This window comes from Lichenostomus cassidix, chromosome Z (genome assembly GCF_008360975.1).
Source record: "Lichenostomus cassidix isolate B80296 chromosome Z, HeHo_3.0, whole genome shotgun sequence".
Classification (NCBI taxonomy): Eukaryota; Metazoa; Chordata; class Aves; order Passeriformes; family Meliphagidae; genus Lichenostomus; species Lichenostomus cassidix.
Genome location: NC_139511.1, coordinates 37,739,033 through 37,759,390, shown reverse-complemented (window position 1 = coordinate 37,759,390; position 20,358 = coordinate 37,739,033). Strand labels below are relative to the sequence as shown.

Here is a 20,358-nt window from a genome sequence, read left to right as displayed (position 1 = left end):
TGAAGTGACAAAACCCCATAGAGATGTGTTAGTGCAGCAGATGTGATTGGCATCCGGCTCAGCACCCAGGAAATCACACAAGAAAATCAAACTGCAATAGGTTTCCTTTCTTGCAAGTGAGGGAGATTTGAGGCAAATAGAATCAGAAAGCATCTGTACTCATTTATACTCAAGGATGCATAACAAGTGTTTTAACACACATTCACGTGCTTTTGAAGCTTAACTCTGAATCTTTTCAAAAAACCACGGGGCCTGGATGCTTTTAGGTCACACAGGTTTGCAGTTCCCATGAGGTGGCAGTGGAGGGAGATACAGAGAAGAAACAGGTAACACTCTAAGAAACAAGTAATTATCTAAATTGTTGACATTTTTTAAAGCTTATACAAGGCAAAAGCTGTGTGTGTGCAAGTTGGTTATGTATACCTAATCAGGGGCGCATGTTTTAACTACACCTTCTTATCAAAGGTATCTTGCATATTTCCATATACAAAAATATGTATTTCTCAGAACAACTCTGTTTCTTTATTTCCTTATTGCTAGATTATTGTTTGCCATGCTTCAATGACTCATTTTTTCATGAGGTAATTATAAATGAGGAGAAGCGTATTTTCCATCTATTCTCTATAAAAGTAATATTAAACACAAAAAAGTATACATTGGTGCAAAGAAACAAACAGTAAAAAAGCACTCTGTCTGTACAGTGTTTAATGTTTAAAGTGCATTAAGTGTACTTTGAAGTACACTCATGAACTAAAAAGATATAATTTTAAATACGTCTGCTTATGCTATAGAATCATTATTTGCACAGGATAATACTGGGATCCTACTTGAAAAGTATGTTCCAAATGCATGCCAAATAAAAGAAGTACAAATGTCAAACTCACCCTGTAACAAGGGTCTTCCATCAGGTCACAAGAGGCAGCATCAACATTTGTATGCCACATTGTCTCTTTGATGCTGCAGCCATACATAAATACATTCTTTTTACGAGAATGACCATGATAATCACAGTAGACCTACAATAAATCATTTGGCAAAATAAAACCAAGGAATATAGAATTAACATTTTATGAAAGTAATAGAAAGACAGGTTTTCTTTATTTGTACTTTCAAAAGTTCCAAAGAATTAGGCAACACAATTCCTTACATAATTAACTTGTGTGTTAAGACAAGAAGTGTCTTCATCTAAGGAAGGTTTAGCCTTCAAGCCTAGCCAATGTAACAGATTTATATCTACGGGTTTGCAGAAGCCCAGTTCTCCAACTCAAATTTAAGTGTGACATGGTTACAAGACCATATTAAAATGTTTAATTTATGGATTAGCTACATAGACAAAGTTAAAAAGATTCAGAATTGCTTACACACACATACTTACCAAAGGCAAACGTTTTATAGCAGCCAGATATTGCAGTAACCCTTTAGCATGGTAAATAGTGGGATGCAGATCTGGATTTGGATTTTGCCACTGTCTGTTTAAATCTTCTCCACTTAAAGAGCAACGGTGGCTATTGTGGGGGGGTGGAAAAACGCATGATGTAGTCTGTATTATCATACTTTTAAATAAGCCTCCCCCCCACCTCAAGTTTTCATCATCACCACTGCTTCTTTGGAAGGAGTCCGGCAAGAAACAAACTTCAATTTTCTAACATGCCAAATAATAGAAATGTTTGGGGTATTTTAAGTTATGCTACAGATAACCTCAAAATAAATTAGACGTAACCTCTTATGTGAAGTCAACTGTAATATTGCTTATTTGCTGTTGAAACTGAAGGCTTGAAATTCTATTCAAATGCTAGTTAAAAATCAGGAATTTCAAATGTATGGTACCTTTACAGTTTTGGTGTTTTGACTGCTGTAATTTAAAGACTAATGCCAACAAGAAATCTAATATTTGAAATGTGAAGTTGTTAGGAGACAAGGAGCTGAGAGAAAAACAAGAATAAAAAAACAAAAAACAAAACAAAAAACCTAGCAAACAAAAATGCCATCTCTGCATTCTGTCAGCTATCAGAAAGAACTTTTAAATGTGCAGGATTCCATGATCACACAGTAATCTTCCATACCTTTGTCTTTAGATTGTGTCTGCTGCGACAGCTTTCTTAATTGTCCCTGTATCCTGATTATTTAATTACAGGTGTTGTAGTATACACATGCTTTTATATATATGTATAAAGACAAGGTTCTACTGAAATCTATAATTAGTTTTACTTTTATTATTTTGTTCACAAAACCTTTTAAAATACTACCTATAAAAATTATTAGAATCTGTAGATTCACCATAGCAAAATTTCCATTTCATATGAATTGCAGGCAAACAAGTAAGTGTAGACTGCTGAATGCTTACTCATAGCAGTTTCAAAAAGTTCTGAAATATCTCTTAAATTTATTAAGGTAGCAAGTGAAATAACTACTATTAAAAACTTTAATCAAAACAGGATACTCTCTCACCCTTTGTCTTGCACACCTACTTACTTACTACCTTTTAAAACAAATTATGTAAAAAGCTTTCTCAAATATAAGGCACTTTTTTTTTCATGTGGGCCATGAAATTGTTCAGCTTTTTTTAAATGCAGGTGTGGTCTCTTACCACACCTCTTACAAAAATCCAAGACAGAGAGACAATTGAAATGTCATGTCAAATCACATAGGAATGATTATCATCCATGAACAACTGAAAATATTTTTATAAAACGGAAATTTGAGAAGCAATGCAACTGCCTTTTAAGAAGCCAAAAAATAGAAAAATTATAGCAATATTGCATGTGTTTGCTGGTTTTTATCACTAAGTATTGCATTTGTATCTTTCCAGGATTAGTTTAGTTATTTATTTTTAAATATTGATGCAAAGAATTAGAGTATAGATTAAATATGTGTGACTAAATAAATGCTTACTTTCCATTGATGACACCATCTGGATTGAGCATAGGAATAATTTTGAAAATATAAGATTCCCGTAAACATTGGGCATTTGGAGTATTGCTCATAAGATATTCCAGTGTTCCCTTCATAACCCAGCTTGCATTAGTCTCTCCAGGATGTACACGGGCAGACAGGAAAATATAAGGACGATTCCCTAAAAGAAATATGCATAGAAATTGCAAAATATGACTTAAGCTAAGTAAACAGTTTGTTAATTGGAAAAAGAGCCAACAGCTTGCTGCATTTATTATAATACAAAAAAAAAATTGTGAGTTAAGTATTACTGAGTATGGATATTTATTGATAGAGTTTGCCACAATATTTTTAAAAGGACTGCTAATTACAGAACTATCACAATGGAGCTTTAAATTCACTCAGACAATTACACAACTAGTTTGAGCTGGCAGTTATGACTTTCACAACCTTTTTCCCAACAGCCAAAACAAATACTGACGCGGACAAACAAATCAGGAAACGACAAAAGCTCACTTCAAATCATAGTAACTTAGATATTAGCTTTATGAAATATTTTTTTGACAAGCAAATAACCTCAGCATTTCAAGAAAAGTGTTACTTGTCTGGTATTCTTTTCCAAGAAGTGTTGTCTGCAAAATGTAATGTACAAGCCTAGCAACAAAAATTTAAAATATATGAATATATACTCTTATATATCAAGATATAAATATTTTTGTTTGACTACCACTAACAAGTATTATTAAATACAAAGGAAATCTTGAATATTGATGCTTCTTATTTTCATGAAATTTAATAACCGTATTTTACATTTCTATGTTTACAGTGCATAGTGGTTAAGACTAAATTTTTTCTACGAATACCTAGTTTTACATTGTTTTCAGTTGATGAGAAAGAAGAGTCATACTTACTGAACTGACAGATATGTTCACAGTAATTGGACTCTGGCATGGCTGTAATAGTGACTAACGGACAGCTGTTGCCAGCCAGGGTCTCGCAGAGAACATCTTGTCGAAAATATATCTGTTGAGGGTTGTGCATAGATTCCAGCTTCCGAAGATGCATCTTCATCCCAAAAATAATTAAAACATACTTCAAATCCTTTGCAGTCACATATGACAGCATATTTCAAAGGTACAATTTAACAGATCTTTCTTTTGGTTGTTCTAAACAATGTCCAAGTTTCCAATACGATTTTGACCATGAAATATCAGTCTCTACATCTCTGACTGACTGAATACTTCTCTTTATTAAAGAGTTTGGTTTTCCAACTGCTTTGAGAAAGAGGAAGGAAAAGAGGGTAAACTATTGTACACAGATGGTAATGTAAAGGTATATGGAAGGTAAGAAGCTTTGCTTCATTAAGGTTAGCTGATCAGGGACTTTCTCACTGCAAAAAGTGGTAATAAGTAAAGGAAGAATCAATAAACAAGAGTAGAGAGCTGAGACATAATGGAAACAATAGCAAAGACCAAAGACACCACTCTCTCACTGAAAAGGCAGGCCATTAAGAACCTACAGACAAAGCTTTGGAGAGAGTCACCAGATTATCAAGGAGGAAAAAAGAACCTCTTAATTCAAGACATTCAAGAGGGGGGTGTGCTGCCACATAAAGCTCAAGCACCTGATCCCTACAGTATGCCCTTAGTAATCTCTCTGTGCAGCCTTACTGTGTATCCTCTGCATCCAAGAAATGTGTGGACTAGTGCAACTAAAAGGACAGGTGTAAGTGGATTTGGGGTAAATAACTGGAATGCACAAGGGTCTCAGCATCAGTACCTGGAGATGCCAACCTCTTGGAAGTACCTCTGTGCGTACCACAGACTGTGTCCCAAGCTGGAATCAAAGCAGACTCCAGCAGCTGGAGCTGTAGGTAGTGTAGGCATCCTTCAGTCAGTGGTGTCAGCAAAGGAAGCAAGGGGATGGCTCACTGTCAGCTACTGCAGTGGGTAAAGATGTTGGTGTCCAGCCACTGAGGCAAGTACAGTGTGTCCCTCAAAACATAGCTGGTGGACTACCCAGCGAGTATGGGCCCCAGATCAAGTAAGGGCTATCAAGCAGGCAGAGTCCATGCTGGCATCTGGGCAGAGCCACAAGTGCAGAGTGCCTGTGAAATGAGTGTGCAAGTGCACACATCTGTTTGCTAGTGAGCATCAGGCTGGACTAGACTGCTAACTGGACACCTGCACAGCAGGTAAGAGAGACTGGGATTGAGGCAGGGCTACGGCATGGATGGGCCATGCCAGTGGTCCACAAATGTAGTTGTGGTTCTAGAGAGTGGGCTGGCTGGCACTAGTTCACTTTTACTAGTGAATAGCAATCCATGCCATGGATGGGGTGTCAGTAACTGTTAAGCAAGTCATGGTAGTGTTACCCACAGGTGTGCCTTGTCTGTGCCAGTCCATGTAGCCAGCCATGCCTGGGGGGAGTGGGTGTGCATAAGTCCCTTGCTCCTTCTGGCATACATACTCAGACTTGCTAGTGAACCTATATGCAAACAGGAAAGCCGTAGCCATGTCCATTAGCCTGGGACAGAGACCCCCAGGTCCCTTGGCTGGCCTCTAGCAGCTGGGCAGGAGGAACCTCTAGCACCAGAGGCTGCTGGAAACAGCAGTTGCTTAAAACATCTCTTAACAGGTACTTCTTTCAAAAGCAAGTATAGTTTAGTGAAAAGCTGCATTCAAAGCTGCTGTACACTGGCCACCGAATCCCCTACTTTGCTTTTATTACTGAGACACAGGCAACCAAGAGACATTCTAGCCAAAAGAGTTTTGCTTAGCATTAAGATCTTCAGAAGACTTCTTTAGACAAGTCATTAGCGTAAAAAGATCTCTAGTTATCTTAGTTAAAGCAACTTTAGCTATCAAAAAGTATATGTAGAACAGCAGGATACAAGTAATTTAACCCTAACACAAGCAATACATGAAGTTAGCATTGTTTTCAGTCAATTATCACAGAATCGCAAAATGGGTGAGGTTGAAAGGGAAGAGAGTGGGCCATCTAGTTCAACCTCCCTGTTTGAAGCAGGGCCATCCTATAGCACATTGCACAGGATTTTGTCCAGGCAATGCTTGAATTCTCCAGGGAGGGAGACTCCAAAACCCCCCTGCAATCTGTTCCAGGGCTTGGTCACCAGCACAATAAAGGAGCTCCTCCTCATGTTCAGGGGAACTTCTGTGCATCAGTTTGTGCCAGTTCCCTCTTGTCCTATTTCTCAGCACAACTGAGAAAGGGTCCTCTTAACACCCACCCTTCAGATAAATCCAGACATTGATGAGGTCCCCTCTCAGTCATCTCTTCTCAAGGCTGAACAGTCACAGCCTTTCCTTTCACAGTCCCTCAGCCTTTCCTCGTAAGAGAGATACTCCAGTCACATAATCATCTTCGTGATTCCCAGAAAACCCATTTACCCTGCAAGCACCAATTTTATTTTTCCAGGGACTGTTCTTTAGAACAACCTACACACTTTGTCAATCTAAACATTAATATTATGAAAATTCTCCCTTGTAAAGAGCATTTTGAATTTCATAAAAAGAAACAAAATTAATTCACTCATGAATGCTGTATGTCATACTAGTACCATAAATATTCATTTACGTAACAGATCACAAGCTTCTCACCTTTAAAGTTGAGTAGGTATACGGATAATGGTAAGCGAAGTAGCACACATCATCTTTATGTTGGAAAGTCACTGTAAATGTAATTGTGTAATAGGATTTTCCTTTCTGGCCTCCAGCAGCAATTGAACTTCTTGAAAAGTGATTCCTAAATCAAAACATGAAGGCAATGCATACATACATTAGAGTAATTTTTTCATACTACTGATTATTTCTGAACACACATCGCAAGCGACAGAGGGATTTTTAGTGACTGTATTTCTCTTCTGTGTACATCAAGATTAAATACAGATTCCAGCTTTAAAGATATTTTATTATAGCAGTGATAAACACGTTCAGTCACGTTGATAAAAGGTGAGCAAACAAAAACAAACAAAAAAAAGTAAGCAAACAGCTACCAACCGAGAAGGATTACTTATGGATATGCTGTACCGTCTTATCCCGCATTTTAGAATTCCTCTACAATAATTCCATCACAGATTACAGAAGGCTCATCACAAGGACCACGTGATCAGTATTACTGGAAATCACTAATAAGATTTCAAGTAAGTATGCATATATATACCCTTAAAAGCTTCCCAGAAACTGTGTGCAATTTCTATGAAATGCATAAAATATGAACAGCTGAAATATTAGTAATGTGCTGACAAAATGAGACCCTGTATATTTCTATTGCAGCTATTCTCTCCACAGTTACTCAGAAAGAAAACCCTCTTCACAACAGAGTAACACAGAATTATCAAATGCAGAAACAAGTAGTTCTCCTCAAAAACTGTACCTCATGTAAATCTTCTGTGTAAGATTTACTGTATGTTTGGTTTGTGTACTTACTTGTAGTAACAAATATCTGTCCCAACACGAGTCCAACATGGCCGAGAATGTAGGGCTTCTTGAACAGAATACATGAGGGGCTGCATACCTGAAAGAAGAAGCATCTCACTTTAATGCTTAACATTAAAGACAAAGATATTAGCAGTAATGGACCACATCAACACTTACATACAAACTACCTCTACTTATTTATTTACTGTCAGAGTATGTTTTCATGAATGCCTGAGTATTGTACTGTGTGCTATACCAGGTGACAAAAGACTGCTGATTTTCAGAAAATAACAACTCAAGGAAAGAGTAAGACCTATGGAAGACCAAAATGAGATGTTTACATGAAAGCTTAGGTTTACATGAATGGTAAACTACAAGCAGTCCTCTGTTCTACTCCATCCAGCTCACACTACAAAAAGGCTTCAAAGAGAATACAGAAAATTGATATTATCATCCATTCATGTATATAACTGAAAAATAACTGATGTTTCAGGACAATTTTTTTTAACAATTAACCCCTTAAAGTCTGTTTTTTTTATAGTATACTTAAATTGAATATTTAATACGAAGTTAGAGGAGCAAATAATACATACTAATTGAATATAATTTACTCATTAGATAATTAGCCAACCACATGGACTGATTCTTTAGTGTACTAAAGAAATCAAAAGAAATTATCAAGTAAGTATGCACAACATGAAAAAAAATCTAAGATAACTGATGAAGATTAGTCAATAACTTGAAAGCATCTTACTACTAGTCAAACTACCTGGTGTTCTGTGACTATCAATGGATGAAACTGTATGACAAAGGTGAACACAATAGTACTCTGTACCAAGAGTTCAAAGCTGGGGGCAAGAAGAGAAATTTCTTTCTTCTTAAAGGACAAATGTCAGAATATACAGCAGGAAAAAAACAAATGGTTTTAAGATGAGTAACACAGACACTACATATACACTCCTAAACAAGCAAAAGAAAGGTATTTTTCAGTAAGCCATTTGTAAACCTTTGAATGAGGTACACATTGCAAACACTGCTTACTAAAGACAGCAATGGTCACATAATGAACCCCAGCATTTCAAAGCAGACTTATTTTTCCTTACCATCAATAAGACAAAATTGTTTTGGAATGTCTCCATTTAACTTTCACATCTACTCTTATGCAGAAATTGATTAATGATGACAACTGTCATTCTTCATTTGTGTGAATCAACAAGCTTTGGTGTTGTCCTCCCCTGCCCAATAGTCCTAAGACAATTTTAGCTGCAGTTACCTGTAAATTTCTTCCACTTTGGCCTCACTTGAAACAAAACTTCATTTTAAAAACTCACAGCTGGTGTAAGATGCATTTCTTCTTTTTAACTAAAGCTGTCAAAAGATTTTCTAGCAATACTATTAAAATAAATAATTTAAACTGACAACATGAATACTGATAATCCTATAGAGGAGGGAAGGAAACAGCTAAGCTGTCTAGTAGAGCTATTTTTTATGTATTTCTTCTCAAAGTATGGGAAACATATCTTACCATAGTTGAACTGGCTGTTTGACTTTTCACAGTTGATGATGTTAAACCGGTAACCAATGCCAGTTTTCATTCCACTGACTTCAAAGTAAAACCACTGATGATAATGATTGCTATTTATATCCGAGTTCAGAATTAGATCATACTCATTTCTGAAGATTAACAAAAACATATCAATCATTTTAAGAAGTAGAAATAAAAAGCCTGAAGAGTGGAGAGTTGAAATATCTTACTTTCTTATCTGAATAACTTTGCGCAGGTTTCCAGATTCAAATTTGGAATTGAACTTCAAAACATCTGCCTCCTCTGTTATTGGACCACTACAAGTAGAAAAGACCAAAATGAATAAAACAAACTTAGCTAAAGCAGATATGTTTCTTTTAGTCCTCACTTGGCAATTCAGAAACTATTTTGATTCTTCCTCTAGATACAGCCTAAATAGCAGAAACACTGTTATGTCAGATAAAACTTTCAATGAGATCTGCTGTAAATACTATAAATCACATCACAGAGAAAGTAGAACTGGCTTAGAGTATTAGTTGAATCATTTACAGAAAGGTAAAAAACTTACCCCATATTATCAAGGTCATACACAACTCTGTCTATAATGTCATTTTGATAAATGAGCCTCTCAATATCTTGAGAGATTTTTGTCCTAAAAAAAACAACAAAAAACAAGAGTTCTCATTTAAATTGTCACTTACTGTTTTCAATCATAAAAGAAGAACTGCCTCATTCAGGAAAACTAATTAAGTTGACATGAAGACAGTGGGACACTCCAGAGGCCTCAGCTTCACCACCACTTATGTGCACAAACTCCAAGTGTACTTAAGTTCAAACACCTGCATTCACAGCTGACTGAATCCAATATTTGTATGTGAAGGAACTGAATTTTCATGCACACAACTCACTGGGTTTTATCTTAAGGAAAAAAATGCAATTTCATACTTTATAATAGAAGCAGGAATTACTCAAACATTACTTATGTTAATGCTTTAATCCAGGACAACACTTGATAACATTAGTAGCTTATACACATCCTACCATAACCAAAATTAAAGCGTTTTAGAGAGTAGGTTGTACAGTGAGTGTGTTAGTGAACTAGCTTTTCACCTCTGGAGTTCTAGGTTCATTTATCGACTAGGTAACAAATAAGAAAGAATTTGGGGATGTCAGCCAAATGTCAGGTGTATGCTTATCCAGATCATAAAACCATTGCCCAACTGGCAGTATCTAGATCCTGGCTTGGAAAAGTAAGAATGTGTTGCAGTTCAAGAATGAAATATAGTGGCAGAGCTGTGTGGAAAAGCTTGCACAGCACCTGCAATAAGAAGAAAAGGAGGCAGATTAACAACGAATAATACAGAAACAGAATGGTAAAGTACATTCAGGCCGGAAATTATCAATTTAATTAAAATAAACTATTAACAAATGAGAAAGAGAAGGTAAGTGAACAACTCCAGCACCTCTTAATAAATTGAAATTAACTGAAAAAGTCACAAGTCCAACATAATGATAATATTGTGACCAGGCTAACTCACCACAATCCATCTGAACAGGTTCACCTTAGGAAACAATTACAGACTTTTGATCTTACACTTGATCTTAGAGAACTCATTAGATCTCAGTATGCCTCAGCTTTATAAAGCCATAACACTTCCTATCATCATAGGTGTTACGCCAAGACAAAATCCATAAATGAAAATCCATAACAAGTATTTTATAAATAATAACGGCATTTAAATACCATTATAATAACCAATGTAGATGAAAACAAAGAAGAAATAGTATTCAAGATGCTCATGAGAAGGAAAAGTAGTAGTGCATATCGTCACATTCCAAAAAATGAAGATAAGCTATTTCAAGACAATTAACAGAAAAAAACTAGAACCAACACTGTTGATGTGAGCCCTGTACTTAGAGATTAGTCCTTTGTGGATCCTGATGATTAGAAAATAATAAAGTTTACAGAAAAAAACCCGAAACAACTCAACTAAATTTTTAAGGTGTAAAAAAAATAGAAATTTAAACCCAAATTTATAGGGTATTTTACTATATCATAATTTTCTTCCTAAAAAGAAATAGTAACATAAAACACTTCAACTATTATCAATTTCATTTTTCCAAATAATAATAAATTGGTGAGACATTTGGCAATATTACATGCTACTAAACTTAAAATAAAAGGAAAAAGTACTTCAAAGCACAAATTCAAAAGCATTTCATCTCCTGGCACATTGCAAGACTAAAACAAAAAAACTCAAACCCCACATTGTTCTAATAAAAGTAAGAACAAAATCTATTAAGTCACAACTTAGACCCCACCCAGTATTTTCTCAAATTGCATGTATGGATTAAAGCAACCATTTGCTTTGTAAATAAGATTTACCCAATGAGCAGTAACTAACTGCTTACATTACAGAGAACATAGATCACACTGAATGTCAAAAGGGTTTGGACACAGCTTTGTAAAAGACTTTAAAGCTTTTCCGTGTCCCCTACCAAACTAATTTTTTCCACTCTCCAATAAACTATGAATTTGTAAAAGATTAAGCCCTCTTAAAACAAGTTTCCTTCTCAGAAGCTTGTTTTGTTGCAGTAACAAGACTGAGTCATTTGTAGAAAACTGAATTCTTAAAACAGTGTACCTTAAAAATGTCATGCAAGATTTTTGATTCAAGTTTAGCAATATTATCTGATATTTAACTCTTGTTCACCCAAGACCTCAAAAAGTTACCTTCAACATAAAAAATACAATAAAAATAAAACATTTCAAGTTAAAATATATGCTAAAATTATCTTCATGGTATAGAAATCAGCCTTATGTATAATCCCACAAGGTTTATTTTTCCAGTGCTTCATATCTAACAACGAGGACTAGAATGACAAATTGTACCTGACTTTACCCAATTTTATTCAGGAAAATTCAGAATTATTAATTCCTACAAAAACATACATGGGGATTTGCAAGATTTTCTTACAATGCAGTCCTTAGGTGATTCCTGTCTCAAGACTATCTCCCTTCTAAATCATCTGAATCTATCTAATAAATAACCTGCTAGGGAAGGTTCTCCTCCTTCAACACTGAATATATTCATGATGTCTTTAGTGTTGCAGCACTTGTCATTTCACTACAAAGATCACTTTTTCATGACTCATGTGAAACAGCTGAAGGATTTTTATTAAACCATCTAAAGACACCTATCTCTTAATCATTTTAGTATCTAAATATGAAGAAACTCGTTAAATTGGTTACAGTATAAAGCCAAAAGCATTCAATCTCATAATAAGGCAAGTGGCAAGGTCTCATAGCTACTGTTACATGTTCTGCTAACGTACCCGTGTCTTTAAAGTAACTTACTATGTATATGAGCCAGCTCTTCATACCTCTGCTGCAAATAATTAAGAATTTCATCACTCCTCATCATCTTCTAATATCTCTCAGCGAAGAAATAAAAGGGTGTGTTGATGTGTTTGTTGTATGTCATTCTGCAGGACCTAACACAAACTGCATCCTCTGCATTTGTTATCTCTAAATTCTCTTACACTGTGAACACTAAAGCCAAACACTTTAGTGTATTAATTTTTTAACTTTTTCCACTATGTTTTCCTGAAAGATAGATTTTTAGCACAGCAGGGACAAGAGATGAAGAATCTTTGAATTATTAACTTCTTATCTTTGCCAAGAACTCAAAGGAGCATCCAGGTAAGGATTTTTTTGGTGGTGGAATTTTGTAAGTTGGTTTGTTATTTTGCAAACTTCAAAATTTACATGAGAAATGCTGGGAAGGCAGAAAGGGAGAATAGAACTTGAACTTCATATGTAGAAACCAAATTCCAGAATTGACAATTACAGAATCAGATTGAGTTCTTCTTTATGGCTCCACCCTGATCAATCTCTACTCACCTACCTTCAAATTGCTTTTCACTGGAAACAGTTTTAGATGTCAAAGTAAACATTGTAACATTGCTTGCTAACTGCAGAACAGTTAGGGCTGGATGGGACCTCTGGAGATAGAGCTTAATCTCATTCTAAACACTGTTTCTGAAAGGAATGAACACAGCAACAAAAAAAAGAAGCATGGTTACTCACCTCTGCACCCCATATGGCCTTTCAAGAATCGGTTCCTTAAATGGGGGTGGAATATGGCCAAAATAATCTGGATAGGCCACTTCTGAATATTCCTGAATAGACTTTGTGTTCTTTACCATTTCAATATAAAGATCACAGTCATGAACTGGTGATATATCAGAAACTTGAAGCACAACCTGCTCCCCTGATGAACTAGATTTGGAATCTTCCTCCTCCTCTGAATCCACTCCAGTGCAGCAGAGTTTTCCCAGCTGGACAGATGATCCTTCAAAGAGGCTACCTCCACAAGGTGAAACATGTTCACAGGGTTTACTACAAGCAAGTGTGGTAAAGCTAGCTTTGCTTTCCTTCTTTACTACACACCCTGTACCATAATGTTGATCACTTTTTGCGCTGCTCTGGAGACTGATTCTGTCCAAGCCTTTCACAATTTCTTGGCTTAGACACTGGCATGATGGAAGCACCTTTCTTTGATCATTTTGCTGATGTAAACTACTGTCTTTCATACTATCTTTCTTTGGTAGTTCCAGAAACACTGGTCTTCTGTTGTATTCCTCTGTCAATAAAGCACTGCTCTCCTTCAAAGCAACACCTTTTGTTGACAGGTTCACTTCAGCAGAGTGCTCCTGACTGGCTGTAGGAACGACAATAGGTCCACTCAAATTTGCATCAGGTACAGAAGGCTTTGGTTCCTTGGAAACTAAGTCCCAGTCCTTAGAAAACAAGGTGGAAAAACAATTTTAAAAATTAACCAAAAAAAGTAAACAGCTCCCAAGTTTTGTTTGTTTTAGAAACACTTCTCTTTCCCTGTTCCTGAGGTAAGTTTTTGAATAATCCAAAACAAATGTAATTTAACAGATGACAGTGATGTTATACACAAGCAGAGCAATGAAGTTTCATCTTTTACAATGCCTCAAAGCAATAAACAAGTAGTTCATTAGCAACAAAGTATAAACTCAATGCAATTGCCCAGTTATTTTAACCACCTATTTTAAGCAGGTGCACAGCACTTAAGGAGATACCAAATACAATGAAGCACTCTCAGAAATCTCACCTCCTTCCTTACTATTCGACTTTCTGGCGTGCGCAATAACCACATAAAAAGACATCGGAAAACAAAGTTTTCCTTTACATCTGCCCCCAGTACCCCCTTGACAGACAGACTGAAGCAACCGTAACACCTAACTAAATAACCTAGGATATAGTACTCCCATATGTAGATCTAGAACTGCAGACCCATGTTTCTGGGCTAGAGGAACTATCCACCCAAAAAAGAGTATCAAAGTATATTCCAGAGTCAACCTGACATGGCCAGAAATGTCCTTTACCTGAAAGTAAATCATGTACTTTACCTGAAAGTTTTCTGAAAGCTCTGGGAAAAATCGCTCATACATTTTCAGTTCTTCTGTGGGTCTTCCTAATTCTTGTCTAGGTTTCAGTTTATCAATATCAGTCTCAATATCGTCATTCTGAAAGATCACCCGAAAAAATTAATCTTGCATTCAAAATTAATGAACTTCTACAATAATCTGAAACATTCACCTTTACGCCTGACAGCACCATGCTTTAAAAGATAACTACCACTATTTTAGAATTAGCTGAACTGCAGCTTTCACCATGAAGATTCAAACTACTCAGTATTATTAGTAAGCCTAAGCCTCCAACATAGAATGCTGGATAAAGTTACAGCAGCTCCTACATATGGACCAGCTTATGTGAGAAAAGCAGGCTGAGAGAAATACAAGTTGGGAACAGAACACTGCTATAAGAGTCTGCAGTTTTGCTCCACTGCACTCCAGACACATCAAGTGTGAAACAAACAGAGTATGATAAAAATGCTGAAACTATCTGAACAACGATTCATACTTTCAAGCAGCACCCACCTTCCTTAAGTTTCTGAAGCTTTTTTCATTTTAGAAATTGCCCTGAAAACCTCTTCAAACTGCTTTTAACACTAAAAATCTGTTTATATACATGATTCAAGCAACTTAAATTAAAAATTGCTATACCTGACTTTCGGCTATTAATTTTGTTTCTACCAACCTTAAAATGTTGGTCCTTGTCATCATCATTTTCAGTTTCATTTTCTGGTTCTGTTTCAGCATCATCGTTATCATCACTTTCATCTACTACATCATCCACTACAATACAAAAAAGTTTTGTAAGGCAGATTATACATTTAATCCAGTTATACATGCTCAAAGAAGATTTTCCTCATTCTGGATTTATTTTCTTTTTCACTTACTCCTTCAAAAAGATATGAAAACCAACCAGTAAAGTAGTGCTGGGGGGTTTTGTTATGTTTTCTCATAGTGTTTTCCACTCAGGAAAAATTGCTGATTGTCAATAAAAGGCTCACTCAGAGGTTTACAAATTATCCTGATTTTCTAGTGTGCTCAGAATGACTACATGTACTGCTTTCACAGTACTAACTATACAAGATTATACTTCTAATAAACCCAGACTTCTACCCACCCCCCACATTACACATGACTTTTAATACAGAACTTTTTTCCTTTTAAAGCACTGTGTATCCTGTTTCTTAGATTTTTCACTTCTTTTTATAACAGATAACAAACCTATAAAAAAACCATATAATTTACTTCAGCAGACTACGAAGTTTCTAAATAGATATTATAGAGTACCAATCTACTATATTAAATAGAGATTTAATGTCTGTGGATTTTGAAACACACTTCTAAATCTATTTCCTACTTTGAAGATAAAACATAAATTTTGAACTCCCAGAACCTGACCCACATGAACCCCAATATGATAACTTACTTCTTTCAGACTATGATCAAATTTTGTTTCAGGAGATATTGTGAATAAAATATATCAATGACTGACTTTGCCTCTTCATTTTAAAGGAACTCTCTGACAGCAACTTCATTAGCTGCTTACCAGGTCTGAACTTATTTACTATATCTGAATATGTATTATCTGAAAATAATGAAAGGTGTTCACAATGGGATGAATCCATTTCCTACAAAGAACCAAATAAATGCTTTGCAGTACAGTGTGTCCTAAGAGACAGCAACAGTCCAAGAAAGCAGCTCTATTTTCTCATCATGCAAATGAAAGCATAACCACAATAACATAAAAAAGCAAGTGCCTCAAATGGCACATGTTAATCTAAATTTACCACATCCTGAGTTATCAGAAAGGAAGGAATACATGCTCCAGTAAGACAGGATGTACATTACAACACGTTTCACATAGGAGAATGTATATGCTAAATGAGCTGAAAGACCATTTTAGTTTGTATACAGCCTATTCTTTACACTTCAGAGTTTGGCAAAAATCATCTTTCAGTTCTTGTTTTCTCTTTTATGTTGTAACCACATGTGTCTGGACAAAATTTCCATCACTTAAAAGTTAACATTAGAAATTGGTGCTGCAAACTAACAGTCACAGACCCTTTGCTAGTTGACAAGAGTCCCAGCATCCTTTTAGCAGAGAACACAAATAAGTGTAATTGATTCCACCTTCCATAAAGCAAAGACATAACTCAAAGACAAAGTATTACAAAATCACCATACCATCAGGAGGCAAATTGTATAGCTGAGCCACAGGACCACTGGCAGGGATAATTGGGAGTTGGAAATGGAAAGCACTTTTAATAGTTGGTAAAGGAAGACGATTTTTGGGAAAACATTTTCTCATTATTAGGCTGGATGTATTGACAAGAGGATCAAGAGTTCTTACTGCAAGGCACTCCTGTTAACAGGAAAATAAAAAAAAGTACTTCTCAAACAAAAAGTCAAATTACATTTATATACTATTTACAGAAAGATTGGTTCATGTCTTCTTTGAGTGGCAGAAAAATTTCTACCAACTCAAACTCAACTTTTAAAAAATCCAAACTTCAAAATGAAAAGGCATTTTCACCCCCTTGTTTTAAAAACTAAGTCCAACCGCACCTCCCAGAGTTAGCTATCGCAAAATAACAGCAAATACAAATTTAATTCTGTACTCTTTAATTGTTCGGTCTGGTACAGAAAATAATCCTTACTCTCATAATCAGGAATGACCACGAATCTCATTAAAAAAAATGACAAACTTGAGGTCATAGCCAAAGAGGCAAAAACAACATAAAAAAACCCCAACCTGGATGAACTCACCTGTGAAGTGTTGTAAAGAGTTTTCATCCCATTGGCATCAATAAACGCTTTTCTTCCCAGTTTGATGTTTGTAACACTTTTAATGCACTGTAACAGTCCTTTACGTATCAGCATGTATCTGTGTCGACTATCATGACGGTGCCAATCAACATAAATCGTTAAAAGCACCTGCACATATCCTCTGTCTACTGCTCTCCTGGCATTTGTTTCTTTGCAAAAAAAAAGTTAGGAAAGAAAATTTAAAATTGCCCAGGAACTTCAATATTACTTTCAAATATTACTTTCACTATTTAAATTATTCTTTTTATCCAGGTAACTGAATTGTTTCATTTTGAGTAGTATTTTAGCCCCACTTAACAGAGTTGAATATCAACCTAAACAGAAACGACTGGATAACTGTGACCAGTTGCCTAAACTTCATTTTTAGAACATTTTATGCATTTTCATGGTTTACCAGAAGAACAGCAATGCATTACACTTAAAAGGCAATTGTAAGATGCTATCATCCTGCAAATTAAAAAACAGAAGTGTTTCTATAAAGCTTATCTATCACTATCCACATGCACTGTGTAGATACACGATTTGAAACTTTTCACTTACAGCCTGTACAGTTTTACAATTATCACTCAGATTTCATAAGCTCAAAATACTTCTACCCCAAATACTGGGCAATCAGTATGACAACTGGAATACATAATAGATTAATGTAATTATGAAACTATTTACTTCATAAAGTGTATGAAGTAATAAGTCAAAACCTCTAAGGAGAAGACATACCTAAATAAATGCACAAGACCTGCTGTTTTAAAGATACAGCCTTTGAACACCTCATTTACCTCCCCAATATTAGAATTTAACTTCCAATTTACAGAATAGAATACTGACAATGATTTGGAAAAATTTCTTTCCTTTAATTTCCCAAGGAGAAACTACAAAATTCATAAACACACAAACCCATAAGACCAAGGTGTCACACTGAATAAACTTGAATAAACTCAGCACCCTGTGACAGTCGGTACAGAAATTTCCCACCATTTGTGTAAAATCATTTCCTTCAAATCTAATCACACCTCAATTCTTATCCAACTTCACTAAAACTACTAGGAATACTGTCGCTTTAACACAACTGGAAAAAATTAGTTTTTTACTCCTTTCTAGTAACAATGCTGGTTCAAAATCTGCAAAGATGACATTTCTGAGGATCAGTTGCTGCTGGCTGAGATAGTCCATTCCTGGAATCAGACCGTTGGTTCTGTTACCCTTAATTCTACTTCATGAGCACCACTGACAGACTTGTTATTAGGACCCAAGTCCTAATTACTCTGGAAGGTACTGAATACCTGTATTTTCCCTAGCCATCCAACAGATATTTTCAGATATATATGTAAAAAACATGCACAGAAGTTAAGCTATAGGCATCCATTACTGAAGGACTGAGGTAAATGAATGCAAAACCATATTTTTCCACCTTGGATCCAGATCAGTTCTCCAGAAGCAGTGCAGCCTTTTTGCTGAATAACTGACAAGACAGTAACCAATTATTGAACATACGTGTATATGCAACATAAATAAAGCATCAGAGACTGCAGATGAAACTTATTTCTAAGTTTCCTAGTCTTAATTTTGTTTCTGCTATCAACTTAATGTCAGTTTTACTCTGTTGATGTACACAGACACACACACCCCCATATATAGCTCAAGTAGACAGTCTCTTGTAGTCAAACACTTACTTGATTTTAGCAATGCAGCAAGTGTGTCTAAAGCAACCCTGTCAACATAACAAGAAAAGTCAAACAGCAACCAATCAGCAAGCTTAATCTACAGCACTGTAAAACTATACAAAATATTTACTACTAAGAGACTTATGAAAACTCTAACTTCATGTTTTCCAGGTTGCACTGTAGCACAGACTTCACTTTTATATTTTACTTTACTAAAAGATCATATATGCCTGCTGTATCTTAAGTCTGATGACAAAACTTAAAAATACCAATGCAATGACTATATAAACTTCCAGATTTTGCAAGAAAACAGTGACAATGTAATGTTTATGACCAATACTCACTGGTTGTGATATTCTGAAATTCATGTCTTTGTTAGCAGCAGGACAAGGACTTCCACAAAGTAAAAGACACTATTCCAAAAATGTAGGTCAATATGGGCAGTATATGCATATACCGAGAAGCAAAGCTCACCAATCTGTACTACAACAGGATGGTCAGCGTGAAATTTTTCTTGTACCCAAAGGTCTTCTCCCAATTCTACTGTACAACTACAAAACATATATACTTATTTTCCCACTCTTTGTGAAGATAGACTTCAAGCATCTGATCTCAGACCATACACAAGGGTATCATTACTATTCACACCATAGAACAGTAAGTTCCTATGTGGAATTTTTGCTGGGCCTTAAAGGAGCAGGATATGTTTATTGAAGGCTACTCCTCTGACCACAAATACTAGATTTTGATAACATAACACTATTTCTTTTGTACTGAAGTTAGAATATGCACAGTAGCAGATTATTATTTCATTCACCAGATGAAAAACTCAGTTTTCCACAGGTATGTACTTCAAAACAGTGGGGTACATAAAAGGATATCTTCAGTTACATCCACTTAGCTATTTTTTTACCCTAAATTCACACAAAAAACCCAATCAAAATTTTAAAAATCCAGCCAAACAAAACCCCTAAAATCTAGCAGCCATCACTGGAGTGGAAATCTAAAATCACCACTTTCAGCTACACAGTGAATTTTACTTTTTTTAACACAATAGCCCACTAGAAAGATATTGCTGGGGCTTCCTATTCTATGTTTTATGTTCTTGCTCTGGTTGTCTATTTGCTTTGCAGAAAAACAGAAAGAAAATTCTATAACCAAATAAAAGGGATAATGTCACACTGAAAACACAAAGCAGATCACAGATTAAACTGAGTTGGAAGGAACACACAAGGATCATAAAGTCCCACTCCTGGCCCTGCAGAACACCATCCCCAAGAGTCACACCATGTACTCGAGAGCGTTGTTTAAATGCTCTTGAACTCTGTCAGACTGGTGCTGTAGAAATACACTGAAAAATGATGGGATTGTCTTGATTTGTTTGTTATGATTTGGGGATAAACACTGTACAGTTTCCATGCAGGAATATTAGAGACAAAAGAAATAATATTTATATTATTTTACCGGTACTGCAACTAGACATTCAAATATTCTGTGTTACTTTACAGGGTAAGATTAAAAACTGTTATATTTGTGGTTCTCCTTCCCATCTCCCTCCACTTTAACC

At 35.7% G+C, this 20,358-nt stretch overlaps 1 protein-coding gene across 11 annotated transcripts in view; it reads right to left on the bottom strand.

Annotated features, from left to right (window-relative positions):
* AGTPBP1 (ATP/GTP binding carboxypeptidase 1) overlaps window positions 1–20,358 on the bottom strand; it is a 66,241-nt gene that overhangs the window by 22,225 nt on the left and 23,658 nt on the right. For 10 of the 11 annotated variants that reach the window (XR_014846962.1, XR_014846963.1, XR_014846964.1 and 7 more), the window contains exons 10-24: window positions 18,801–18,838; window positions 17,071–17,279; window positions 16,489–16,666; window positions 14,990–15,087; window positions 14,299–14,415; window positions 12,947–13,659; window positions 9,425–9,508; window positions 9,087–9,173; window positions 8,857–9,005; window positions 7,341–7,428; window positions 6,513–6,657; window positions 3,804–3,957; window positions 2,893–3,073; window positions 1,376–1,505; window positions 885–1,016 (exon numbers count right to left, since the gene is read on the bottom strand). Coding sequence is in view for 8 of the 11 variants with exons in the window: in XM_085043080.1 (XP_084899206.1) it covers window positions 885–1,016; window positions 1,376–1,505; window positions 2,893–3,073; window positions 3,804–3,957; window positions 6,513–6,657; window positions 7,341–7,428; window positions 8,857–9,005; window positions 9,087–9,173; window positions 9,425–9,508; window positions 12,947–13,659; window positions 14,299–14,415; window positions 14,990–15,087; window positions 16,489–16,666; window positions 17,071–17,279; window positions 18,801–18,838 (2,503 nt within the window). In the remaining 3 variants the exon portion in view is untranslated. The remainder of the gene's footprint in view (window positions 1–884; window positions 1,017–1,375; window positions 1,506–2,892; window positions 3,074–3,803; window positions 3,958–6,512; window positions 6,658–7,340; window positions 7,429–8,856; window positions 9,006–9,086; window positions 9,174–9,424; window positions 9,509–12,946; window positions 13,660–14,298; window positions 14,416–14,989; window positions 15,088–16,488; window positions 16,667–17,070; window positions 17,280–18,800; window positions 18,839–20,358) is intronic. The other variant, XM_085043088.1, reaches the window with a different exon arrangement.